This window comes from Gallinula chloropus, assembly GCF_964237585.1.
Source record: "Gallinula chloropus genome assembly, chromosome: 14".
NCBI lineage: Eukaryota > Metazoa > Chordata > Aves > Gruiformes > Rallidae > Gallinula > Gallinula chloropus.
Window position 1 is genome coordinate 5,193,568 of NC_140099.1, and position 27,438 is coordinate 5,221,005.

A 27,438-nucleotide genomic window follows, 5' to 3' on the forward strand; every position below is an offset into this window, starting at 1 on the left:
CACTCCCGGGGTGGGTGCCGGCAGCCCGCTCAGCCGGGGCGGCGGCCGCCGGGGGCTGCGGGAAGGGCGGCCGGCGGCTCCGGGACGGGGCTCAGGGCGGTGGCTCCCCCGAGTGAGGCTCAGTGGGGGAGCGAACCGGCTTCCCCGCAGGGCGATGGGGTCGCACACCCCGAACCCGGTGCGAACGGGACCCCCGGCACCGTCACGGCGTTTCCCGAGCGGGGGGAAAGGAGGGGGGGGAGTGCGTGTTGTTGTTTTCCAGCGGGAGCTGCTCTTCGTCCGGGACTCGGGGCTGGGGCAGCGGCGCCCAGCCCAGTCCCTCCGGCAGCGGGGGCACCGTGGGGGTGTCTGAACTGAAACAGCGGGGAACTGAGCACAACAAAAATAGTGCTGCCTGGCAGGCGGCTGGGCTTGATAACACAGAGCCGGGTTCGTGGCCGGCTGTACGCAGGGCCGAGTTATTCTGGTGTGCGGGGTCGCTGAGCTTTCCGCGGGTGTTTTTCTTTTAGGAGGATCAGAAATACAGCTGCCAAGGGGCCACCGAGAGCCGGGAGGGCTGAGTAAGGAGCCAGGGCGTTGAACTCGGTAGAACAGGCAAAATTTCTAGTGGTTAAACGCGTTTGGCTTTACTACCAGCTGTCTCTGGAGCTTTTAGTTTGTTTCAGAAAGGGAAAAAAAAAAGCCTCTCGCGTTTAGAGTCCGAGGAGCTGCGAATTAATTAGCGCTAATGGAGGAGCGTGGTGACACAGACGTTTTGGACTGGCTTGTCTTTTAAGGGAAAAAACTGCGGAGCAGTGGGCAGTTGAAGGGAATCATCGGCCGTGTTTTTTGTTTGGTCGCTCGTTAGTAAAGTGGGAGTGTTGGTGTGCTGGGAAGTGAGGCAGGCACGGTCCTGCCAGCTCAAAGAGCTTTTAGGACTCCGATTTCCGAAGCTTGATGTATATTAAAACCCCCCAAAACTATTAAAACCTTTTTTTTCCCCTCAGCTGGTTCCAGCACACTGACTGTGGGTTTCTCTTCACTGGCCACAGACAGGGGCTACAGCCACCACGGGGCAACGCGAGGCTTGTAAAAAGCTCTTTTGATCGGCTGCTGTCACAAAGGATCGGAAACCAGCTCGAGTTTATCAACCAGTTCGCAGGTAAATGGCAGTATCACCACGGGGAGACCTGAGAAGTCAGGTACAGCAGCTTCAGCACCTGCTGAGTGCTTCAGTGAAGCCTGGAAAGGCTGGAATCAGGCTGGGAGTTTCTGGTGTCTGTGTGCACTGCATTTTCCTGGCAATCAGCCTCTTGATTTCCTGGCTGTAATGTATACAGGACCCCGTGAATTACAAGATACTGTGACTATTTTTCCCCCCCTCTCTAGGAAGGAATAGGTAATTATGTTTGAGAATAGCAGTAGATTATCTGTGAGTGAAAAGCTGTTGCTGCAAACTGCGATACTTTGTCAGGTACGGTCTTCCCAGCCAAAATCCCACTGCTATGAGATGGCAATAAGGATTAGCTCGCACCCACGTTCATTGTAAATGCAGATTAACTTTGTTTCTATTAACTGACTGGTAATTGCCCTTGCCACATAGTTTCCTTTACTTTTCAGCCTTTGGTGTGCATTCCTCAGCGTCGCTTCCCAGTTATTAAACACAATTTTTTGTTGTTTTCCCCAAACGTCTATTTAAGTGTATTGCAGAGCTCATGTAGCCAGACGCTCACAGCAGATAGTTTGTAGATAGTTTGTCACACGCCTGACCTGTCCTCTGTCCTTTCCCTCCCCTCAGCCACTGCTGCTCTCTGCCCCTTTCAGCAGTGGGGCAGGTAGGGAGTAACAGACCCCAGCAGTGAAGTACCCATCCAGATGGTTAAATTACCCCAGAAGCTGAGGACATGAGCAGGTTAAGGCTGGAGCAGTTGTTGGGTTTTCTCCTAGGAAAGGAATATTTTTTAGTATGGACACACCTAGACTTGGGAGGGTGGGTGGGTGTGGGGGGTGTATGTAAAGGATGAGAAACTTCTGCTGACTTAAATGATTGGAAAAAGCTTTGAAGTCTTGAGGCACAAAGTAGCCTTTCAAATACGTGAGCAACTTCCAAAGTGCAAGAGGCAGAAAACTTGAAGGGCTTGGAGCTAGATTCCTTGCATTCATTTGCTTAGTTTATAAAACAAAGAATAACTTTGAGTTGATTTTATGTGTATTGTACTTAATACAGAGTAAACTCAGATCCTGTTGAAGTTCGTGATGACTTCCCGTTGACTCCGGTGGGTCTGCGTGTTTTCAGTAAATGTCAGAGGGCAAAATGCTGCTCCTTGTTTGCCAGTAGGTGTATTTGGTGTGTACATGTAGTTCTGAGGAGCAGTAACACGTTTCAAATGAACTTGGCAAAGACAGGAACATAATCTTGCCTAAAATCTGCAGTTTCATTGCTTTGACACTCAGCGTCTCCCAACCTTTGTGCTGCCCTGACTCACAGGGAAGGCCACCTCCTTCTGTCAAAGTCAGGGGCCTGATTTTCTGAACTTGGCTTATTCTGTGCTGGGCTGTGTGGAGGACCAAGCCCATAGGAAGGATATAAAGTGGTTATAACTTTGTAGCACTTGTGCAACTACAGCGTTAACTTTTGATGGCTCTTTCTATATGCTGATGACGGTTATATGGATGGTATTCTTTTATAGAGGAACACCCGTAGCCCTAATACTGGAGAATTTAATCACCCAAATTAAACCCTTTAAGCACCTCAGCACCTCACTCACAGTGCAGCCAGGTGTGTAGCAATCCAAAGCAATCACTCCTATGTGCCATGCAGGTCGCCCTGCGATTCCTCACTTGTCGCTTTGCAGGGAAGAGAGAATAGCCTAAAAAAGACAAAGCCGAAAGCATTACAAAAATAACGTGCCATGTGAGAGCCCTTGGAGGGAGCTGAGGACAAGAGAGCTGTCTGAGGGCAACCCACTCAGGAGCTGGAAAGCTGAGACATGCTTGGACAGGCTGCGTCCACCCAGCCGGCCGGGTGAGTCAGCCCCATGCCCTGCCGCCTCCGGAGCGTCTGTTTGAAGTTCTGCACAGAGGGCTTAGGAGACAGGCTGCAGTCCTGCTCATCCCTTGTGATACTATCTTAAAGACAGGAATGAGCCCAGCAGCCTGCCTTTTATCTCTCCTGAGACACTGCATAGAGCCCTGCAGGCTGGGCAGCCTTTCTCTTGGGAGTCGCCTGTCATTTATTTGAAAGGTTCTCCTTGAAGGTTTGGGGCACTGTGGGGTGCAGCCAAGGGGAGACAACTCTGGAGGAGATGTGGCATCTCAGAACTGCACCATAAATTTTGTCTTCCCTGTTGCGAGCCACCCCCACAGATTCATATGGGGAACAGGAAGAAAAGGCAGAAATCTCCATGGAATTTGCATTTCCAGCCTTGGCACTTGTGTTAAATGCAAGGCATCCCATTAAAAAGCATGCAGTTATACCCAGCATGCGTGCTTAACTTTAAAGTTTCTCCTTTTGGTCTTGTCAGTGCCTTGCAATGTAATAGCATTTCAGGCTCTGCCTATTTTAAAAGGTGTTGTGTGTTTCTCTTCCTTTGGCCTGTGCCAGCCATGAATTTCCCTCACCGAGTCCCTTTAGAAAGCACACAGTGGTCTACTCTCTGCCGACGTCAGGAACTCTGTGCCTTGGCACTTGGGAATCCTGTGATATTAAACCAGCAAAGCACGTGGATGCCCTTACTGCAGCAAAATTATGTCTGTAGTTGTTCATCACAGGAAAGTTATCACCCCTCCCTACCCCACAGCGAAACAAGTTATGCTAGTAAAACCTCTTTAGCACGCCTATGTGGGTCAGGTATCATACATCTTTCCGCCACTCTCATACTTATGCAGGCAGAAGCCTATAGCATAGACCTGCCTTTAGAGCAGATTTTGCTTGCAGCAGCGTGGTGATTATATAGTTGGGCAGGCCAGCATTTCCAGATGCAACAACATATTTCACTTCCACAGATGAAACAGCAGTATTAAAACCCCCTGATCCACCCTTGCATGACCCATTTGCCTTTACTCTCTCCTGCATCAGTAGGGTGGAGACTGAGACAAGCTGGTTCCTCTTGTCATTAGGCCAGGTTGGATGGGGCTTTGGGCAATCTGGGCTAGTGGAAGGTGTTCCTGCCCATGGCAGGGAGTTGGGACTAGATGGGCTTCTAGTCCCAACCCAGTTTGTGATGTGATTCTGTGATCCCAATAGCAGCACCCAGCCAGGGATTTTAGAGAGGGGATAAATTTCCCTCTAAGAGCCAACATATTTTTGGTAGTTTTTCTTTTAAGGAAAATCAAGAGCAGGATAGGAAATTGTTCCTTTTCCATTGCCAAAGTTTCTCTCTCCCACCATTCAGGAGCTGGTATTTGAGTGTTGGCCTGTACACAGATTGACAGATCGCTGTTGCTTCCTGGACCAAGAAGTGTGAGATCCTTCTTGCTCGTCCTTAGGTAGCAGTTAGTAGCACCTGTACCCTCTCTTTTGGAGCAGTTAAAAATGTCACTGCTCCAAATGGTTGCAGTTAAAAATCTATTTGGAATAGTGTTAAGGAGGCAAAAATGCTTCCAGAAATGCTAATGCTATGTATTTCAGCAAGACTTCTGAAAACCCCATGGGAGTAGGGGTCCTGCTTGCATTGCTGTTCCCTGACAAGCATCATGAAATCTTTTCTAACTATCAATCCCCTCTAAGAGCTGTTGGCACGGTTGAACTGACAGTCTAGCAATCACATGCCAGAGCTGAAAGCAGCATTTCTTTTTGCCAGGCTGTATCTAAAAACGTAAACATATTTCTTTCAAACCCGCGTTTATTTCTCCTTTGGCAGACTCCTCATTTGCCTGCAGACTTCATTCACAACATGTTTGTAGATGTACTAGCACAGCCTGGTTCAGGTCCTTAGTCCTATCCCCAGTGCTACAGGAGGAAGATAACTAATCCAAAAATCCTAATAAGCTAAAAAGTCTCTGTAATAAACGGAGAACTAAAAATAAAATTCTCTGCAATAATTACCTTCAAAGCTCACAGAATTGAATAGAGAAGATCTTGCCTATAGTACATCTACATTAAATTTTAACTTCTTCCCCCCTAGTTCTATAGCAGGGAGATGGTTATTATAGCCTACAGAAGAACTAGAAACTAAGCTATGACATTTTCATTAAGCTCCACAGATTTCTGAGCGCCTCAGAATACAGAATCAAACTCCAAATTTTGAAAATACCTATTGAGGTACATTTAAATACGTCTTCCTTTCTGTTAGAGGCATGTTAATAACAAAAGGTTGATTGTTAGGAGCACAAGGCAAATGCCTCGCTGCATGAAAATAGCTGACAACTGCTAATGTTCAATAATCTCATCAGATAAAACCACGCAGAGGGAGTAATTGCATGAGGATTTCAGCAGAAGAATGTGCAGCTGGTTTTTCTGGCTCTCCAAATGCAGCCTGGGTTGCTGTGTGCAGTGCTAGGCAATCACTGCCTCCCCAGTTCCCTTAGACCTTCGCTTTGGACTTGGTACCTAATTCTTCCTTTGCCTACAAACACCTTGAGCAGGTTCACCTCTGTGGATGTAGTCGCCACTGAACGTGGCAGGTAGCCAGGACACAGGGCTCTGAATCTGGGGCAAGGCTGGTGCTGGTGTCCCAGGAAGGTGAGGATGTGAGGTGGACACGGTATCTCTCCAGATGTTACAGTGCAGCTGTCTAACTACCATTTGCTCTGGGTGATCTGAGGAATGGGACTGAAATACATCGGCGCCGATGTGAGAAAACAGTACAAGCTGCTGAAACAAAGAATTAGGAGCTTCAGTTTTGCACAAATTTGAAGTGAAAAACCACACCAGTGCTCATAGTATTACGCCTCAGGACATTACTTATTCCATACATATACCAAGATCCTGTTTTTAATGAGCAGCCAGAAGTACTTGGCAGGTAAATGACGTAGTCATAGACTAAGTATTAGCTACTGTGAAACTGAATTCTGTACTCGTGTGTCTAATGCAAACAGGAGTGTGCACACAGAGTCTAATATTCCTAGAGAAACCAGGTCGGACATTTAGCTGCCCCTGGGAAGAGAGGAGGAAATTAATACGGTGGGTATGGAAGACGGAGACTTGACACAGCAAGAAGAAACAAGAGACAGAAAAGAGGTGGATGGCTGGATAGTGAGTCAGTGATATTTTTGTTGAGTTTATGCATGTGTTTATTTTCTGGGTGTGATATCCGAATTAAACATTAGATATACCTAAAGAATGGGTACATATGCATACTGTTGAGTGTTCTCAGCTGCTGGGACGCACATGGGCACACAAACACCACAAGAAGCAACATTAAAAGAAGCCTATTAAGGCTGCAAACTCGCTTGCTCAGAATTATAACCATCAGAGCAAACATATTTCTTCTTTCTTTGTGCTTATGCATCATAGCTCAGGTTTTAGTTACACAGTACAGGGTTTTTTATTATTTATTTTTTTCCTTCTGTAGGACACCTGCCTTGGTCAGTGCACACAGTGGGCAGTGCATACTCTGGGAAAGCAATACTTCCCAGTTCAAGGTACACCTTATTTACTGCGTGCTGTCCAGCCCCAGCTCTGGAGAAGAGTATCCCTTAGGATTTGGTCTGTGGAGCTCATCACCATCGCATCTTGACTGCTTCAAAACATTAAATGTTTAATTTAATCCACAGCTGTGGATATCGAGTCCTGCATTTCAGACTTGCATGAAGCCAGGCCATTTGCTCTGAAAGCAAAGAGCATGCAAATAGTGGTCATTAGGGTTGAATGAGGGTTGGAGTGATTTGCCTGGCATCCTGTGACTGAAGCCCATGTGGAAATCAGTTTCCCACGTAGCCTTCAACTGCTTCAACCATTACACATTAATTTCACTTCTTGTGATCTTCTGGCTCGCTCATTTTATAGCTTCCAACTCTTGCAACAGCAGAAGCAGGGATACAACAGACACTAATTTCCTTTGCTACACAATGCCAAGCTTTTAATATATTTTTTTTCTCAGACTGATGTCCATTTTGGCCGTCAGCATGGATGGGATGTTTGGTGCTCACCTCTGCACCCTTAGCTCGTGAAATACCTGAACTGATCTCTAGCAAGCACTTGATTAAGGATTGTACAGCATTGCATCTGAGCATCCCTGCTCTAGTAGCCCAGCCTCAGGGTTCTCCCTAACACTGTCTGTCCTGGCCTCTGTGCTTGGCCAGAGACAATTCAGTCCCACTGTCCACAAATCCCTCCTGTCTTTGTCTTCACATTCCCCGAGTCACCTGTCTGCTCACTGATTCCCAGGCCTGCCCTGCCAGCCTAGACAGCCCTGTCTTTAGCTCTCAGTCTTTACTCTTGTAGTTGTTCTCCCTGTAGGTATCTCTCAGTTTTGCCCCATCTTCCATCTGGGCTTTTTGTGCTAAGTTTTTCCCCACTCTAGTGCAGCCAAACACTTGTCTCCCCTGCCTCCTGCACTGGGAACTAACACAGGTAGCCCTGACTGTCTGCAACATGTCCTTTATTTTGCCATTTCTTTTGGTACAACTTCTTCCAGAGCCAGGACGGGTTGAGGGTCTCCTGAGGTTGATGACACGCCTGGTCTATAAAAGTGAGTTGATGAGCCATCAGTTCCATACCTCCCACTTTCCCCTGACAGGCAGCCTATTTCTAATAGTGCTGCCTGGCTGCCATGGATGAGATCTGAGGTCGTTCTCAAACCTGCTTCTCTCATCCTCTTAAATATGTAACTCGGCTGCCAAGTCATGGATATGCACTTGGCAACCTGCAATAGCAACTGCAAACACAACATACACAACACGATTGTCAAACAAAAAAAGAGAAGAGATGGCTGAATCTCTTCAGAGAGAACAGAGCCAGGGCTGAATTTTCAGGGTGATGTGAGATTCTTGCTTAGCTGTCCATGGGTGGATTGTGTTTGCATGAATAAACCTTTGCTGAGTTCCGACAGGAGAAAAGATGCAGTGTTTAGAAGGCTGTGGAAATGGGGGGAAGTTAGGGACAGGTTTGTGATAGGAATTTTCTTCTCCCCACCTTGTACTCTCTGTGTGTTCTTCCACGTGTTCATGAACATCTCAGTGCTGCTTTCAAGGCTGTGTTTCCTAGTCAGAAACTATTGCAAAAAGGAATGATGCCACCTTTAAGAGCTGAGAGCCCAGGAAATATTCCTTCTGTCTTACTGAACCGACTTGCTAAAAGTCTTACATCAGGTATTTTCACCTCTTTGAAACACTCTGACCTAGTGCAGCTGTATGAGCAAAATTTTCCTACATTGTGGCTGGTTTTCACCTTATAACTGACCTCATCTATTGAGAGGTGTGATCCTGCCCCATTTATCTGGATCTCTGTTGGCACTGCTCTGACTCCACCATGAACTGATGTAAAACACTAACTCAGCAGAAAGCTGCTCATTTATTTTTGCTGGACTATTGTTTTTGACAGTTCAGGGAGCCGCCTTGCAGTAGGGGCAGAAAAGATAAAGAATCGACACAAAGATAAGTGATGTGAAAACTTTGATGGGAGCAAGAATGCTTCTTCCATCAACAACTAGCTATTAGATTGGCTTAGCTGTAATGTGAAACCTCACCCTTTATGGAGACTTGATTTCTATTGGGAAAAGGTGCTTTCCATAGAACTTGTACTGATTTTGGGTGCAGCCTAAGCAGTGGAGTTACACACGGCGCTGATCCCCTGTGAATGACTAGTATGAGACATTTTCTGCTTGCAAAAACAAAGCTTTGCAATATTTCCAAGGTCAAAATCTCTCCCTCAAAATCATGCCCTTAAGTGACATGCCTTAACATATGGGAATTACTTCCTGGGGCAACTCGCAGGTCTCGAGCCGACTGCTCACATAGAGATATAGGTTGTGTCACTGTCACTGAGACTTGTGACCTGGTAGGTGTACTTTTAAATCTTGTGAAGTCCAAAGCTGAAGTATGTTTAACATTGAGTGCTGTACAGACATCACTGCCCGGAACAGAGGGACTGGTGCAGCTGCCTTCACTGCTGCCCGCTCTGGGCTGGTGATCAGGAAAAACTCTGTAGATCCTGGCCACCAAAGAACGCAGCAAGCCCACAAGAGTGTTTGCAGGGATGTTATTGCATGGAGAGCACTTGATTCCTCTGTTGGGTCTAAAATGTTCTGCAGGGAAGCTGTTTAGAAGAGCTGGGAAGGAGCTGAGCACATAGTCCCAGTCTGCAGATCAGGCTGGAGGGCGACTTGTGTGCCAGGTCCTGCGGTTCCTAGGGGACAGCAGGCTGTCACCGAGATACTGCCGTAAACAGTGGTTGCATTACCTGGTGGGCAGCATCCCAGGCGAGCACCATGCTATCTGTGAGTCTTCCCACCTTTCCCAGCTCCATCTTGTTACTGCTGTCCTGGTTTTGGTCAGGATGGAGTTAACTTCTTCTGTAGCAGCGGATGGAATGCTGTGTTTGGGTGTTAAAATGAAAGCAGTGCTGATAACACCCTGATGGTTTTAGTTGTGGTCAAGCAGTCAAGGACTTTCTCAGCTCTTCATATTTCTCTATTAATGAGAAAGGAGGGGACGAAACCAAGACAGGTGACCCAAACTGGCCAAAGAGAGTATCCCATGCCAATTACATCGTGCTCAGTATAAAGGGGGCTGATGGGAGGAGGAGGGGTGGCTCCAGGACGCGGGGTTCTTGGGGGATGGTTGGGTTCCGGGACGGCTCTGGGTGGCACAGCCTGAGTTGTGGGTTCAGTGAGAAACTGCATTGTGTATCACCAGTGTCATATATTTTTTGCTCTAAAGTCCTGTTAGTATTGTTGTATTTTATCTTTCTGCTATTTTAGTAAACTATCCTTATCCCAGCCCATGGGCTTTTGGTTTCTTGGTTTTGGGGTTGTTATTTCCCCCTTCCTTTTCTCTTCCCTTGCCTCACACCTCCCACCTCCCCTTCTCCCCCTCCTCTTTTCCTTTAAAGAGCAGGCAGCTGTGTGGATCTCGGCTCTCAGCCAGAGTAAAACCACGACACTGCTCATGTTTGCCTCTGCAGCAGGTCCTGAGGGCCATGGGAAGCCCCATGGGATGGGCAGAGCAGGAACCTGACCCAGTGCCCCAGTCATTCAGCCATTCACGTTAGTGAGAAGCAGCTGAGATGTATTTTGAAGACAGAGGGGTGGTATTTTCTCCTTCCTGTGATGTGTTGGTAGGCCTTGCTCTGACGTACTACACTCTTCTCTACTTTTCTTTCATGGTTCATAATCCCTGATGTGTAACAGAAAGGTAGAGCATTTGCATGGCCCTTTTCTTCTGAGAGTTGTAAACCACTATTAGAAAGTTGAGTCTGAAGACTAGAACAGACAAGTCAAAATAACCACTTTCTTTTCAAGGATTAGAGCCATGGTTTCCTAATATTCATCTCTGTGGTCTAACCATCGCATGGGCTGCTGACATGAAATTATTCTTTCCCTCCATACCCAGTGCTCTACTACCAAATAAGATTGACCAAGAATTTGTGATAGTCTTGTGGCTGGTACCTGGCAAAAAGCCACTGAAAGCCTTAATGTTTCACTCAGTTTGAATTGGTAGGCAGATGGATTTCAGCAACAGAGTCATTTTGCTTTAAAGGTGACCTGAAAATTATAGTTAAGGGTTTGTGACTGTCTCTTGTTAATTAAGAAGGGACTAATAAATCTTATTTATTTTCAGGGGATTTTTTTTAATGGATTTTTTTTTTTAATGCATGGACACTGTAAAATGCTGTTGCTAGTTGTTTTCTAGTTTGTCCAGTGTCCCCTGAAGGGTTTATGTGGTGTTTAAAGTTCTCAGAATATCAGGAATGTCCATAACATATTCCATTTTTAAGCAAAGTTTTCCTTTCTCCTGATACTTAGTCTCTATGTGGTCTCTTTACACAGTCTCCTGACACTTAATCTCTGCATAAATATTATTTAAAAGAAAAGCCCAACCAAACAAATAAAAAGCAATGTATTGTTTAATGCATGGCTCCATTTGATTCCTCAGTCTTTATTGATTCACCAGCAATCAAAGAACTGATGCTCCTCAGCAAACTTTCAGTTATTTATTCAGAACCTGGAAGACCTAAAAAAGGATAGATACCCTTTTTTTTTCTTTCTTATACTGTCCACATTTAATCTGGGAGAACTTCTCTGAGTGAAAAGCAAACATAACAATAGGAAGTGGCCCATCTGCACAGTGTTTGTGTTATAAGTATCTTCCTGAGCTGGGCTGAGACTTGACCATGGACTTATGGCATGTACTCTGTATGCTGTTTTCTTGCAGAAGATAAAATTGACTCGAGGCGTGTGGTACTGGAAAGATGATACCAACACACTTGAATTTGCCAGGTAAAAGATTGATGTTTAGTTTCAAATTATGCAGGTTTAGGCCTTGATACAACAGTTCCAACTAAGCTGAAATCACAGCCTAATGCTGGTTGTCCCAAACATGAACTGCAGGACAAAGTCTTGCTTTTTTTTTTTTTTTCTTTTTTTCTTTTGAGACTGGAGCTCCTTTGCTGCTGCTCTGCAGCATTTATCCCATGATATTAATGGAGAGAATCAGGAATATGCACTTACTCCATACTCCTTTCAAGCTGAACCTACTGCAGAGGGACAGCTAAAAGTGTGGGGTGAGCCCCACCACATGTCAGAAAGCCACTTATTGGAGCACCAGTGGTATATTCTGGGGCCAGATGCCACCCCAGGGGTCTACAGGTGGAGGTCCACAGATTGATGTCCCTTGTTGCCTGTGTTATGTATGACCCTGTGCAATGGAGAACACTGGAGGACTGGAAGGCTTTGGGGAAACCACAGGTCTGTGGGGGACAACATGCATGTAACTGTGAATTTCTGTGGCAGAGGTGGATTAGGACTCTATCATTTAAACTACTGGGGGAAAAAAAACCTCCAATGCCCAAACTATATCCTTCCTGCTCTCTTCTCAAGTGGGGTGTGGGTGGAACGTGGCAGTGGTGGGTCAGGCACATGCTGCCCGCTGCTGCCTCCCTGTCCTGCGGGGCATTTTCCAAGCCTTGTCTTGGTGGAGCTGCCTGCTCACCTCTCCCCTAGCCACACGGCTACTGCAGGTGCCTTTCATGGTCTGTGTCTCAGCAGCTCTGGCCAACTTCTCCACTGGGCTTGGGAACGCTGCTGACTCTGCCTGGCAGCTCTCCAGGGAGAGGTGTGAGCTCCCTGGTGACCTCTGCCTGTCTCTGCCCGCAGCGATACCAGAGAAAAGCTCTGGAATGGAGCATTTGACATTTAAAATCTTCCTAAAGCCACTGGAGACTCTGACTGAAGGGTTTACATGGCACAGTGTGTGGAGATAAAGCAGGAGCACCCAGGGAAGCCCCTTTACACTTGGGTCCTGTGTTCTTGAAAGCGATGTCTCACATTGACCTCACCACTTACCCAGATGTTTTCTTAGTGTCAGTTAGAGGTCAAAATAGATATGCCTTTGTGTCATGGGATCTTGACCTCTTTGCACTGCTGCTGGTAATTTCATCTCCTACTACTACTGCATGTTCATGCTCTGTATTTCAGCTCCCATCCTGCAGCTGAGGTAAACCTTGAGGAAGGTCAGGAACTGCGTGTCAAGACTTTAATGAGGTATTGTGATTCGATTAGGCGAGCTCAAAAATAAATAAGATCACTTGGGTGGGAATATTTTCATCCATTGTCTGAAGATCATGTCTGAACAAAACATGGAACAGGAAGGCAGCTGTCATTTCAGCAGGGTGGATGAGTGGTCTGAACATAAAAACAGAGCCAGACATGCCTGCTGTCGAATGCTAGCTCAGGCACTTGCCTGGTATGACTTTGGTAAAGTCATTCAGCATCTTTGTTGCTGTTTCCAGATCGCTCAGAATGAGGTAGTAATTCTCACTACCCTGAAGAGTATTGTGAGGTAATTAATTCATCTGTGCAAGGCACTTCAAAGATTAAATTATTATTACTATTATTATTATTAATTTTATAAATTCACAACACGGTATAGCTGACTTACATCCATTACTTAAAACCTCTTTGATCTAAATAATATAGTCACAATTTATTATACTAGCAACTAAACGAGCAACTTCAGACACATCTTTAGAGGTGAAATGTCCTATTTCTCTCAAGGTTCCCAGCCTGTTTTGTGGTTATAATAGTTGAAAGCTGGTTCGGGATACCTGCCAAACACATTTCACTGCCTGTCCCTTTGAAACCGAGTGCCATGAAGAGTACAAACCTGGTAGATAATATTCTCAGACTGGAATTAACACAGTGTCCTTAAATGGTATATATATTGGTCAACCCCTAGGATCTTCCAAGATGACAGCAGTGCAATACGCTCTGAAAGAAGGCCAGGTGACAAAGAGGGAAAACTACATAGGCTGCCCAAGTGGATGCAACATGAATATGTGACACTGGATGATGTCAAATGTGAGTAACTGCTGGTATTTCGTATCAGCCAGGCATCACCCATACAAATTAGAAAGCTATTTCTACTAACACTAACAGTTTTGGGGTTTTCTTTTGAGGAAATATTGGTTTTCTCCTCTGTACATTTTCAGATGCTGCTTTACTTTTGAAGGGAGAAAGTGTCTCACATCACATGCTATCATTTTCAGAGGTTATGAGGTATGTCATTTAGAGTTTGTTTCAAGAATGTGTGTGTGGTATTGGAAGAACTAGGGCGTAGTAGAATGTGAAATATCAGAGATGTAGAATCTCTCATCTGTGGCGTTCGGTGGGAAGTAACACCAAATGCATGTTGTCCTCAACATCTGCAGAGAAATAATCCCATCACTTGTTTGAAAGCCTTCCACTCTAGTACCTAAAGGAAGGCAAGAACTTGGGCCTAAACACCTGGAGGTTGTTATCTACCTTACCCAAAATCCAATTCCATCTTAGGCAGTGCATCCACAACACTGCACCAGGAGTGCTAATGCAACTGGGACTCTGGGCTGCTGTTCCTGTCAGAGCTACAGGGCTTGTTAGTTGCTGCTGTCGCATCTCCGCATTTCAGCAGAGGCTGAAAACAAGGAGGCAGCAGGCAGAGCCTTATATCTCAGAGGCGTATCCCTGAGAGCACCAGGGCTGTACAGTGGTTGCATTGCCTTTGATTTAGGAATGTATCTGTAGACCTTAGTCATGCTGTCCTTTCACAAGAGGAGAGGTGTCTAAGTTATCCCCCTTTTCCTTTGAATGTGAATTCCAAGATGTTCAGTGCAGAAAACATGCATCTTGGAAGTATGTCTGGTAATACCCAATTCAATCCACCCTTCAGTATGTTTACTGGACTCTGTTAGCAATTCTCTAGCAGCCTCCACAGTCTCAGTGTGGGGTGGAATGCTTGCTACGAATAGGTCTCAGCCAGATAGTTAATATTTGGTATAATTCAGGCCCTTGACTAGAGACTTTGTTGTTCTTCCTAATGTTCTGGTGGTGTCTGGATCTGCAGATCTGCAGACTTCACACTGACTTTTCCACCTCTCATTTAGGAATAAGAAACTGGATGAGTTCCTCATGGCCCTGCTCTTCTACCTATCTTTTTACCTGGAAAAAATTGCTCTGGAAAAGAAACGCAGATCCTTGGTTTCGTAAGTACAAGACTTTAGGGCTGTAAGTACCCAGAGTTTGCCCCAGTAAACCTGGAACCACAGGGCAGTCTTTTGTATCAGACTCTGCATATGAGCAAGGACTGCTTGCTGTATTGGCCTGGTTTATATACAGAATACTAAGGACAAAACGTCCTTGGTCTCAGTGTTGTCCCCATCCCCTCATCCTCTGTGCTCTCTAGGACACATGCTCCTCTGACTATGTAGTGAGAGAGATTTTCAGGGGAGTTTGAACCCTGCTTTTCCCCAGCCTTGCCCTGAGCGGCATGCACTGCTGTTCACATGGCATGGCAATCCCTGGCCTCTCCCTTTAAAGATGGTGGCTGGATCCAGTCCTGCTGCAATGGGGTCACCAAATAATTTGGCTCCTGAAGGTAATGCTGCAATTTGAATAACTCATTACTGCTACCATCAACGTTAAATCTGGGTGAGTGCCCTGGATTGAATTACCATCCCTTAATGCCATTTCCCAGTAATAGCATTAGCATCCAGTCATTTCTGCTTGCAATACAGAGCAGCAAATAGTCGCAACTGAGTCTGCTGGGTGTTAATTTGTGCTGTGGGTCACATCTCTTTAAGACTTAATTTCTAAATACTTTGCAAAGCAGGTTCAGATGAGTCTTAGGTGCTAGAAACATGTTACAACATGAGGAATATCTGCTAGGAAAGCAGTTCCCAAGTAAGGGTGTGTGAGCACACTTGCTGCCTTGCAGAGTGGAAGTGGGGATGCCAGGGGAGTAGTTTAGGAGCTGCTGTGTCAGAGGGTTGTATGCCTTGGGAGAAAGCACTGCAGAGTTACAAGCCATGACTGTAAGAAACTTCAATGGTTTTATGGAGTCTGTAATACTTTCTGAGACTCAATCAAGCATTTTCTTAAAACACATAATGATTAATTACTTGCTTCACAATTCCTGAAGCCTTGATATAAAGAGGGACTGATTTACCCGGATTGAAGAAAAGACTGTTGGAGGATTGCTGGCCTTAAGGAATTGATTTGTTCCACATCCATAGTTTGTCAGGTGCTTCTCTCATTGTCCAAGGAATAAATCATAAATAAAGAAAACCATCAGTGTCGTTTCATACACAGAGGTCATAGGTTCAGTTGAGAAGCTCTGGGCTGCAGTTTACAAAACGATCCCTTTGCTCTCGCTGGTAAAGGACAAGGAGGACACTCCATGGGTCATGACATCTCAATGTCACTCAAATCATCTATTAGTGTAGCAAATACAGAAATAGACTGAAACAAAGGGGGGGTTGGACCTGTTGCAATATAGAGTTACATTTCCTGGATCGAGTGGGCTCTAGTTAGCCCTGGATAAACCCCACCAGGAGAGGGTTTTCAGTGCCGCACTCCCAAAGCAACTCCTGGCTTTTGGTGGGAACATATACTGACTCTCCACTTCTACAATACTGTTTTATTTAGATTCATTACCTCCCCTGAAGGGAAGTGGCTTGCTTGTCAGGATTACCTGCATGCCGTGCACCATCAGGGAAGCTTAGAGAAGAGACACTCACTATGCAGAAGCAGGAATTCAGGGTATTGATCTACTGAAGTAGAAATAGAAGGAAGGAAATTAAAATGACAAAAAGCAATTTTAGGTCCTATTTTATGTTAAAATTCATCCTTAATTGTTTAGCACCACAGCTGACTTGGAGGAGCAGGGAGTTATTAATTGTGGTATGAAAAGCTTTCTGATACTGTATCTTTTTCCATGTTCAAGATCTGCTATTTCCTCCGTTACCCACCTGGTCTAATTTTGAACTTGGTATGTGCTGTATTTCAAATCATATGTAGAAAGGACTGTTTTTTCCCTCCTGTGGAGTAAAGTTCTGGAATGGTCTTTCACTAGGAAGTATTGGGGGCAGGTGGGAAAATGACTTTTTTTTGAAGGTGGAGCTCGGTGAGCTTGTGAAAGGGATTTTATAACTACATAATAGGATCATAATGACATAAAATTACACTTGTGATAAGAAGCCTTGGGTTTGTGATATGCTGATGTATTTGAGAGGATGTGAAGGAAGATTTGTTTTCCCATATCTACCCCACATAAATCCCACGCTCAGGGCTGTTGCTAGTGGCCTGCTCAGGAAGAGAACTACCTCCACCTTCCTCCAAGATATAATTTAGTTTCAGAGGCATTTTTTTCTTTCTTATACAGTACTGGCTGTGTGCCACAAGTAGAGACAGACTGGAGGCAAGACATGCCAGTGCCATTTCATGTTTCTTGTTAGTGACACCTATAATTTGCTCCCAGTTAAACTGACAGACAGATTACTTGGAGACAGGGCTTGGTGACCCGCCTAGTCCTTTATCAGCCTGATGTTCTTATATGACAGACACATCCAACGGCTGTGCAGTGCTCAAGCTGCTCTTCTTGTAGACCTTGTGTGCTAACCTAATAACATAGAAAACAATCCTGGTTATTCCTGCTCCTAGTTGATGTATTTTGGGGTTCCTACTATTTGGGCTGCCCGGGAGAGATGTCTAACTCATCTGTTTGGACTACTTTGTCCACAGGCCTGATGGTCTGCACAGCTCCTCAGTATTGGTGTCTGCAGTGCCTCAAGATAACATCTAAGATCATCCTGGCTTCAGAAGTCATTGCTTCTGTGCATTCAACTTTCTTCAGAAAAGAAAGTATTGGAAGGGGTGCAATCAGAGGAAGGATGAATATGGGCATCTTTGGCTTCTTAGTACTTTATCTCTTGTTGATGATGTGCTGGTTCTTTGTAAATACAAGCATAAGGCCTTCCTGGTTTCTTCTTGGTTGTAGAAGATCTTGTAACTAACTTCAGAATTAACACACCAGTTTTCCAAAGCAGCAGGCATGAGGCATTCCCCCACCAAAGACAGCTGGGGAATATTCACCTCCGAAATATGTGACTCTAAGAACAAAAACTCAGCAGCGGTGGATGAGACATGAATGGAACAAGGGCTATTATTTCTGTCCTGTATTTTCTTTCCCCTTTAGTTTCTGACTGTTTCTGCTTCCAACCCTTTCATGTCTTTTGAGGAAAATCTGCTGAATTTTATTAGCAATTATCCTTGAGAAACCCAGAGTAATTGTCCTAATTTATTAAAGGTGGGTTGTGTAGAAAGCTTTAGAGCTGGAGGCCATCAGGGATAGGACAGATGAAAAAACCCCAGCTCTCCTGAGTGTGAAAGGAGGCTGGTGACATTTAGGCCAGCAGTGCTCCCAGGCACTGGGAGACAGTCGGGTGGATTACAGGGGAAGCAGAGGAAATAGAAAGCTCTTTGGTTTGGCATTTCCTTAGTGTTTGATCTGGATTGGTTTAAAATACAGGCTTGTGGTGTCAGCCGTTCCTGTTTAGAGGCAGTCCCAAAAGTGCTTCATGTGCTTTTTTGAAGAGGAGTAAGTGCTGTCTCCAAGGCAGACCCACTGCTCCGGGTCATGCAGTGACTGAGTCTGCGCCTGGAGATACCTAAATGCAGCTCCAGGGCTTTTATGTAGGCTGCAGGAAGGCTTCATAAACTATGCAGGATCAAAGACAGCAACCTGACGGGCTGTGGGCATGCAGCTTATAAATTGTGTGGGGCAAGAGAGACTGTCTGGGCCCCAGCCCGAGGCCTCGTGGCCCCACCGGCATTGCCAAGCTGCCCTGGAAGCACCTGAGCCCAGCCTTGCCACAGAGGGGTCCCTGATGGTGGTTCATGTGCCTGAAAACCAGGCTCACTTCTCGGGAACAGCCACTCTTTCTTGCATCCCTTCTGCCCAGAGCACCTTCCTTAAAAAGCTTTTTGGTTTCCTTTTTTCTTTGAAACAGGACTTTGATCTTTACAGAGGAGAAAGAAATGGACGAAGTGTTGGGGAAGTTAGTGGTGGCCAGGACTCGCCTTGCCAAGGTGTACAGTAACCTCATCCTGGAAGGAGGAATGTCACAGCAGCACCATGTGCCTGGAGGAAAGTAAGCCAGTCCTTTCTGGGGACTCTCTCTGTGTCAGGGGCCACGGCAGCTCAGGGCCAAGGCCTCTGTTGAGTGACACCAGTAAGTGCCAAGGGTAGGAAATGTCTTGTGGGCCAAGGAATCACAGAAGACAAAGGCACCATGAGATGTGTCCCAATCTCCCTGCAGCTCTATGTCATCTCATAGCTAACTCCAAACGTGTTTCTGATGAGGTGCTGCCAACTGGTTTGGCCACAGTGAGTTGCAGCAGAGCTCTGGGTACCAGACTGGAAAGCTCTAGAGCTAATATGCAGAAGCCTTACTAGATATACAGAGCAGGAAACCTTAATGGGTTCACCATGAAAGTCAGATGGGCAAAAATCAGTGCCAGCCCTGGAAGTTACCCCTGCCACTTCTACTTCATCTGGAAAGCAAATGTTTATGTATGGGCTGGTTGCCACTGGTCACTGCATATATCTCCTCTTATGCCAAGTCTGAGATAGCATAAGATGAGTCTAGCAAGTGAAGCAGACCATGTTGCAGCAAGCAAGGGGAGACAAGAAGTGTGTGAAATGATGTAGCAGCCAAAGGGAAGATGAAACTGCTGTCCCAAGCGAGCTTTTGTTTTATTGTGCCCTATCCCACAAGGTGTTGGACCCTGGTAATTAAGGATGTGTTTTCTGCATCCTGGCACATCAACATTTCCCTGGGCACTCCTGAGTGCAGCCTTCTCTGCCACATCTCTGCTGCCAGATTCCTGCTGAGCAAAGGCAACCTTCTCCCTGGTTGGACAGAGAGGGTCATGGCAGTGTTTCATTACTTCTGTTGGGTGGCCTTAATGCCTTCACTTAGGAGGCTCAGTTGGAGGAATTTCTTGCAGAAGCTAACTTGAATACAAGGACCAGATGCAGTGGGATGAAACAGCCTGTCATAGCTAGTGAGCTCTGCTGCCTCTTCACTCACTCATGTTGCCTGGTAGATAGAAGTGGGCAGGACTGAGAAGAGCAAGAGATCTAGTGGCAAAAAAACCACTGGCATGGGCATGAGAGCAGAGAGCTGAAGTATGAAACTGTGTTCTCTGATGTTTCCATTGCAGCAGGGAAAAGAGGCTGGCACTGGGTTGGGATGTTGGTGCCCAGGCTGGGAAAACACAAAGGCTAGAAAAGAGCTGTGTCTTAACACCTTCATGATGTCAGGTGCTGTATGAAGAGAGACCTCACCAACTTACTCATAGCAGGGTGGCGGTAGCTGACTACCGCTGACTTCAGAATTAGGCTCACGCTGAGTGTGTTACAATACATGGCACTTCCCATACCATTCTGCAATTATATAAATATAATCTTTTCCAGGCTGACTCAATGTAGCCTTAAATGTTATCTGGAGCCTCCCAGACCATTATATGAACTGCCAAAACTAAGAGCTAAGGGACAGAACTGATTAGCACTCTTAATTATAAAAGATGGTTAGGAAATTTTTGAGCACATGTTTTTGGACAGGAAAGGTCCTTTGTCAAAACAGAAACTGTGGGGAGGGTTACTTTTGATGAATGCTTTTAACTTGAAAAATGTTTAAATTAAAACTCTGAGGAACTATTGGTAAGGTACTACGCCCAGTTTTACTGTATTTTCTCATAAACCAACTAGAGGTTTATGATGGTGTTGAAGCTTTTGCTTTCCACTGCAATTCACCATAGCAAGATTTTAATGAAATCCTGTACTGTGCTGGTCAACTGCTTTCCCTTCCAGGTCTGCCCAGTGTCTATGTGTTCATAGGGAATTATGGATTCTCCATGTAAATGTTTCCTCTGAAAGCTAAAAAAGGGAGGCTAAGGTGAAGAACATCTCCATCTTAACAATTTACATGTTTTCTGAAATGGAGCACTAAAATCCACTCTTGATACTCTCCCAGGCTGGAATTTGAGAGAGTTCCTCCAGACCTGTTATTTGTGTGCGTTAGCATTAGCCCTTCTGTGCCTCCAACGCCAGGGCAGGAATGGGTGTGTCTGGCTTTCTCCTTTTAAGTTGGTGGGCGTTGCGCAACCTTCCGGCGGTGCCAGTTTCCTTATGGGCATTTGTCATAATGGGAAAAACACAGAGTGTTCCCAGCGCCGCGTGCAGCCGTGGCGCAAACAGAGCCCAGCCAGCCCCGACTGCTGCCGGCAGCCCGCTCCATCCCTGGGCCGTGCCAGCCACAGCTGTGGTGGGGCGAGCTGCTAAGTGACGCAGGAAGCATTCCTTCCCCCTGCGCCCCTGTGCAGAGCAGCAGCTCTTGTGGATGCCTGAAGCCAACATCACCTTGTATTCAAACCCCAGACACTTACTGCACTGCCTGCCCTTAGAATCATAGAATCGTAGACTGGGCTGGGTTGGAAGGGGCCCCAAGGATCACAGAGCTCCAACCCCCCTGCCACAGGCAGGGTCACCAACCTCCAGGCCTGGAGCTACACAAGGCTGCCCAGGGCCCCATCCAACCTGGCCTTGAACACCCCCAGGGATGGGGCATCCACCACCTCTCTGGGCAGCCTGTTCCAGCCCCTCACCACTCTCTCTGTAAAAAACTTCCCCCCTAATACCTAATTTAAACCTTCCTTCCTTTAGCTTTAATCCATTCCCCCTTGTCCTGCCATTATCTACCCTTTTAAAGAGTTAATTCCCCTCCTGTTTGTATGCTCCCTTCAGGTACTGGAAGGCTGCAATGAGGTCCCCCCCCAGCCTTCTCTAAACTTCTCACAGCACTTGGCTGTGCTGTCCTGTTCCTCTATGCATGAACTCATCCTGTCTCCCTGACATCTATGAGAAATCAATATTCCTGGATTTCTAGACAGCATGATGCTCTTTGCTCACCCATTCACATCTCTTACAAGTCCCATCCTGAATCCTGTTGCAAGTTTGATGTTTTCCAGATCCTTTCTGTATTTTCCTAGGTAATTAGCAACATGGGAGGTGCCTCCTAGTCCAACACTTGTTTTAGGAAAGTTTACTTCAAGCAGGTCTCCTAGCTTAATACCTCACCTGAGGGAAGAAAGCACTAGGAGAGAGAAGGGTGGAGACCCCTGGCCTTATTTGACTCTATTAGTGTTATTTGCCCTTCACACTGGGACTAGAAACTATTTCTGAGACACTGCATGAGCTGTATGATGTTAAAAGGTGAAGCTGAGTTTCAAATTTAGGTTTAAGAAGCTGGGGTCACTTTAGGCTTCTCTGCTCTGGTATTCTGAAGACAGAATACTGTACTTTACCAGAATTCATAAGGATTCAAAAGCATCAAAGTTGTTCTGGGAGTTCTGCTTTGGCAAATGTCCATGCCATGCTTGCAGAGTCAAGCTTATTTTCTCTTGCACAATACATGAAGTGTCAGCAAGATTGTGTCTTTTGGGAGCAGGATAGGAAAATATGTGATCATCTTGATCAAAAAATACCAATAAATAGAAGTCAGAAGACAATAAATATAGCTGAAAGGTATTCCCTTCATGGTCTGCTCTGCATTGATGGTTCTGGCAGCTGGTGGATGGCAGCTGGTGGATGGCAGATGTGTGGAACATTTGATGTTATCAGGAAGATAAAGAACATGTCAGGAGTTGGTGAGTTGATGTAGAGACAGGCTTTCCTATGCCTGTGGCAGGATCAAGGCAGACCTGTGGGGATCTGTAGGGTAGCAGGGAAGATATGCTTTCATTTCCATGAGAGTGAGTTGTGCTATCTCCAGGAGAACTGAGTGGCTGCTGGGATGTGTGCATCACCCTCCACTTCAATGGCCATTCCCATGATGGACAGTCAGTTGGCTTTGTGTGAGAATCCCTGGGCTCAAGTGGGTGTTGAGAGCATCTCTCAGGCTTCCACTGGGCAAATTGCTGCTTCTTTAACAAAGGCCTTCTGTCATTCTTGGGCATGTTCTACATTTCATCTTGGAGACACATCAGACATCTCTTTCCTGGTATTCAAGTTTATTGTCTCAGCATTGGCCTGGCTTTGTGCCCTCAGTAAGTGCTTGTTGCTCTTCCAGTGATGTCAGGAAGAGTTCTTTTATTGACTTCAGTGGGAACTGGGTTAGATCAGCGCTGACCACTTTTGAGAGGCCCATGCAGAGACTTTAGTCTAGATAGCATAGCAGGGGAGCCTTGCCTGCTCATCACATCTAGCTTTGTTCTCTGTCTCATTTAATTACCCGAGCCATACAATATTTTGCATTTTCTCCTTCTGAGGCAATGCAGAAGCCCTGCCTTTCTCTTGGGCAGTGGGTCTCCACATGCTAGTAATGAGGATCTACCAGCAACAACTTTATTGCCCTGGTGAGATGCCAGCTTGGGCTAGCTCCATGAGTCATATTCAATGCTCTGTTCAGAGAGCTGAAAAGACGAGTGCTGCTATTAATTTTGTGCTCTTGTTCACTGCCTTAGGAGAAAAACATCGTTGCAGAAAGATCGGAGATTCTTTGAGGTAAGAATGACACAAAGATAAATGGAGAGTGTGACTGAGTGTCAGCCCACAGCACGTCCCTCCCTTGCACAGCCAAATGTTCTTTGCTTTTTTGGTTGCCCCAGTAGCTTACTCACAGGGCAGAGTATGTAGAATAAAATTTTACCTCTAGGGCCTAGATGTCCCTGTAAAATACCTTCTCTTTGCCCTTCAGCCCAAGCCTTCTCCCTTTGGAGCCCTCAGCCAGCAAGTTTCAGTCCCTCTGTGGCTCTCAGACCCCAGGCAGTTCCCACCACAGCCTGAAGTACCACTGGGAAGTTTAGTCTGTAGGTTTCTTCTCATTATTTGCCTCACAATTTCATCTCTGTTGGAAAGACATTTCATTGCCTTCTTTCATTTCCATTGCCCTTGGTGACATTTCTAGATGCCAACAAGCTCTTCTGGCCTGCAACGCAGAGCTCCATCAGCTGTTTAGGAGACTCACTATGTAGTAGAGCTTCAGAAAATTAATACCAAACAACTGGGCCCAAATTATACTTTCTAATTCATAAATTGGGAAGCCTTTCCTTGAAAGAGGGGAACTGTGGTTTCCATTCTGAGGACACACAGCTGGTCCCAGCAATGCCATCTTTTCAAGGACAGGCTCAGCAGATATTGGATTTATTGGGGGTTAATTCAGATTACACCAGGAATCACAAGTGTTAAACAGGACTGAAAGGCTCTATTTTATTTTATTATTTTTATTAATCAGCATGCAGAGATGTGGAGGTGAGATGCAATGAGGTCATATCAGTTAGTAATATTTTCTGTGACCATAATGCTGTCATTCAGGGTGGGGATCAACCTGCCTACCTGCAGCTGCCCAAACAATAGCTGTCCAGTCAGACCATGCCCTTCGGCTACCTTGATGGGCAATGCAGAAGAGTGAAGCTCAGCCAGAGGGTGAACTGTTGCTTCTTGGGATAGATGCATGTGATAGGAACCCCCCAGGAATGACTCATCCCATCAGTCTCTTTCCATTCATTATTGAGGGAAACTGGGTGATGATCTCAGGTTAAGTCCTTAGTTTCTAGCAGTAAGACTGAGGCAAATGGATCAGAGTTGAGCAAGATGAAATCTGTCTGACCTAACCCTGTTTGTAGCCTCTTCTGTCTGCAAACCTTTCCAAAAGAGTCCTTTCAAATCTTCACTGGTGCATGGTACATTTTGATGCCAAATGGCTGCTGGCATTTTAGTGGAGTCATGCCATGGGGTGTGATGGGACTCTCAGCCTCTTCCCAGTGAAAAGGGGATCTGTGATTTCAACTTAGGGCTTCTACAACTTCTGCAGCCGTGTGGCCTGGGTTACGTTCAGACAGAAGCACCTCCAAGAGATTCGGGAAGAAATGGGCAGGCTGCTTTGCTCCAACATGTTCAATCCCACCCTGAGAGACAGGAGCAACACTGACTGGCAGAAAGCAGGAGACCAGACCTCTGATGCAAGTACTATTGGCTTGCCACACCTGAGGTACACATTTGACACACCGGTGAGTCCTTAGGGAACCTATTCTGTCTGAACACACTGAGGTAACCTCTGCATTTGTTTCCTTTCAAGAAAAGTCCGTGCCAAGCATCCTTCCATATACAGCAGGGTTCACCAGCACTCACCACTGCTCAGCACGCTGCTGCCCTTCCCAAAGGATGGTGCTCAACATCCCTCCCTGAACACTCCACCTCGCATGCCTGACAACCTGCCAGACTTCTCAGAATTGTTCACCACCAAGTAAGAGGCTATTTCTCTGCATAAACAGGTAGTGCTAGGAGGAAGGATGTCAGACAGCTAGATTTTCCTCACTGAGGGGCCACTGGCCTGAGGATTTGGGCTTCATGGGAGTTAGAGAGGCACAGGAATGCAGGCAAGACAGGCATGAGTGAACTTGAAACCTGCAGATTTCAACTCTCTTGGTTAGCTGATGGAAAAGCATTTACTGCCCATTGTGGTGCTTTGTTAAAACTCAGCATTGTTCTAGGGAAAGAAAATATACTTTAATATGGATTTGCACAGAAATGAATGAAACCCTTTCAAAACGAAAATGGGTTTTTTCTTCTCTCTCACAATTCATTCCAGTGTCTTATTTCCTCTTGACTGTTAGTTTTTAATGTTCTGAGCAGACACTACTGATGTCCTTTGTTCTGACAAAGTAATTTTCTAACTACATTGTTCTTTTAAAATAGAATTTACAAGGTAATAGAAATAAACCCCTTTTTTCTGATTAGCAATAATACCAAATCTTTCCAAGTTTGGCTATGCCATGTGAGAGAAATTCCATTTTCCATCTGGCCATGGTTAACAGAATTATTACTACACTACTTTTTCATGTAATAATTCAAGTAAATAGGACCACTGTAAATCAGTTTTGCTCTGTTGAAGTGTATCTAAGGCTCCCTGTAAGGCTTTCCCACTTTTTTTTTTTCAGCTTGGAAGCTTGAATTTGAGAATTGCCTTAATTTGTTTCCATCTTCCAGAGCTCTGGCAATCTCATGAATGCTGCAGCACCCTGCATGCAAAATCTTTGGGCCTATCTACAACACACAACCAGCAATTCTGGTATTTCTTGAGAGTGTGAAGTTTGCTGCAGATGCACATGTAATTGTGCATGCTTTGGAGGCTGGGTGCATCCTGAGGCTCCTTGCTCATTTACCCAGGAAAACTTACAAAGCTGTCCCACTTTCTCCTCTTTTCCTTTGCTTCTTTGTGTCAAGCAGATTAACATGATGTTTTCTAACAGGGTGGGCATCATTGGAGCTCATTGTAGTGAGTTAAAATATCTTATGGGCATGCTTGATGGGACAATGGAGGATGAGGAGGAAGAAGAACAACAAGAACAAGGAAGAATGGGGAGTGGTGTCTCCAAACAGACTAATCACCTCAGTTTGTCACCTCTGAGAAGCCCTCAAAGCAGACTTAGCAACCAGAACACCATAGTCTCAAGAGCAGTGGTGGAAGGTGGCTGTAATCAGAGGAACTAACAGATGTGGTGTCTTCTCACGTGGAGTGGCATAGTTTCACACTGCTAATTAAATCACTTTGAAATTGCAACTTAAGTGGCCTAACTCATTTGTCAGAGGTGGGGTAGTTTAGCACGCAAGGGCCTGGACAGGGTGACTGGAGACCTGGACTATAATTCCTGGTTCTGTCACTATTTTTCCTTGATTTTAATGCCTTCGTTGCACCATTTCTGAGCAGTTTATTCCACTGACTTAATTTGGGAACTGCTTTGACATCTGGAGAAGAACATGATGCTTGATTTTAACATCAACCCTCCTTTTCTAAAGGGTTAGCAAAGCAACCAGGAGACATGACAATACAGTCTAAAAAGTTCCTGAAACTTTGCTTTTAAGGGGAGTTACTCTGGAATATTTAATATACTGTGTTCAGTTCTTTTTTTATTTCCATCATCTCTCATTGTGTTCTCAGGTATTGCTAGCCTAAATTATGACCCATTGTGAAATAAGTATAGCAAAGAGAAATGCTCTTGTTTAAAATACCCATCAAGTTTCATTTTATCTTTGTAATGATATCTCTCTCTTTTTTTAAAAATGATTGATTTTACATGATTGAGAAAGCACATCTTAGATGTTCAAACTATAATATGCAGTTGGGATGTCAGTGTCTTGAAACAAAATGAATTCATGGTAAGAAATGGTATTGTTGTTTTACCTATAAGACTACCTGTACATGCTAATCAGGAGGAAAATTTACAATGAAATCCTGTCTTTGTCATAATCAATAAGAATTGATGAAAAACTAATTGAAGTGGAAAAGAACCAGAAAAGTACTATCGTTGTTCAGAGGAGAAATTTGACACAGTGCTGGTTTGGAAGTTTTTCAGCAAAATACATCTATAAAGAGAATACAATTTTCCCTTGCAATGTGTAGTTCAGTTTTTAAAAGGACAACATTTTTCAGAGTAATTATGATGAGAAATTTACTTCTTCTGGAGAAGCCAGTAGTGCAGGGACCAGATCACTTCTGTGGGATGGCCCTGCACTGCCTTACCGAGACAGACACTTGAACTGCAGGTTCACAGCTATCATTTAGTCTCTGCACTTAGACTGGCACATGTTATTTTAACACCTAAATTGCATTGTGGCCTCGGCTTGTTTTCCATGTCAGCTGAGTCCTTTTACCTTTGAACGAGACTGTTGTGGCCTGCAGTTTCTCTCAAGCTTTTCATTAGACATCTGTTCTGATACAGAGCAAAAATAGTTAAAACCAACCTCTTAGAAATTTTGTGGGATGGAAAACACATTATCTCCTGAAGGACATGAAATATAACAGATACGGAACGGTGTGTGAGACTCCTGTATCTTCCTCATATACATGATGTGGAGTGATGCACTGTTTATTCAAACTTAACATTCCTAAGTTACACATCTGCACTCATTTTGGGCAAGCCTCATTTCTATTAGCCTGGTCTCATATGGTCTGAAAAAATGGTGATGAGACCTTGAGATGGT

General features: G+C 45.3%; 1 protein-coding gene across 1 annotated transcript; it reads left to right on the top strand.

The window, feature by feature from the left end:
* Positions 1-154: 154 nt before the first annotated feature.
* Positions 155-25,947, top strand: PPP1R36 (protein phosphatase 1 regulatory subunit 36; the record flags this gene model as incomplete). Its single annotated transcript, XM_084270699.1, has 12 exons — positions 155-338; positions 1,077-1,141; positions 11,296-11,360; positions 12,558-12,623; positions 13,318-13,439; positions 13,571-13,637; positions 14,501-14,599; positions 18,404-18,544; positions 22,920-22,959; positions 24,249-24,445; positions 24,533-24,700; positions 25,707-25,947. The coding sequence occupies 12 exons, from the start codon at positions 155-157 to the stop codon at positions 25,945-25,947; spliced, it is 1,455 nt and encodes a 484-aa protein (XP_084126825.1).
* Positions 25,948-27,438: the final 1,491 nt, after the last annotated feature.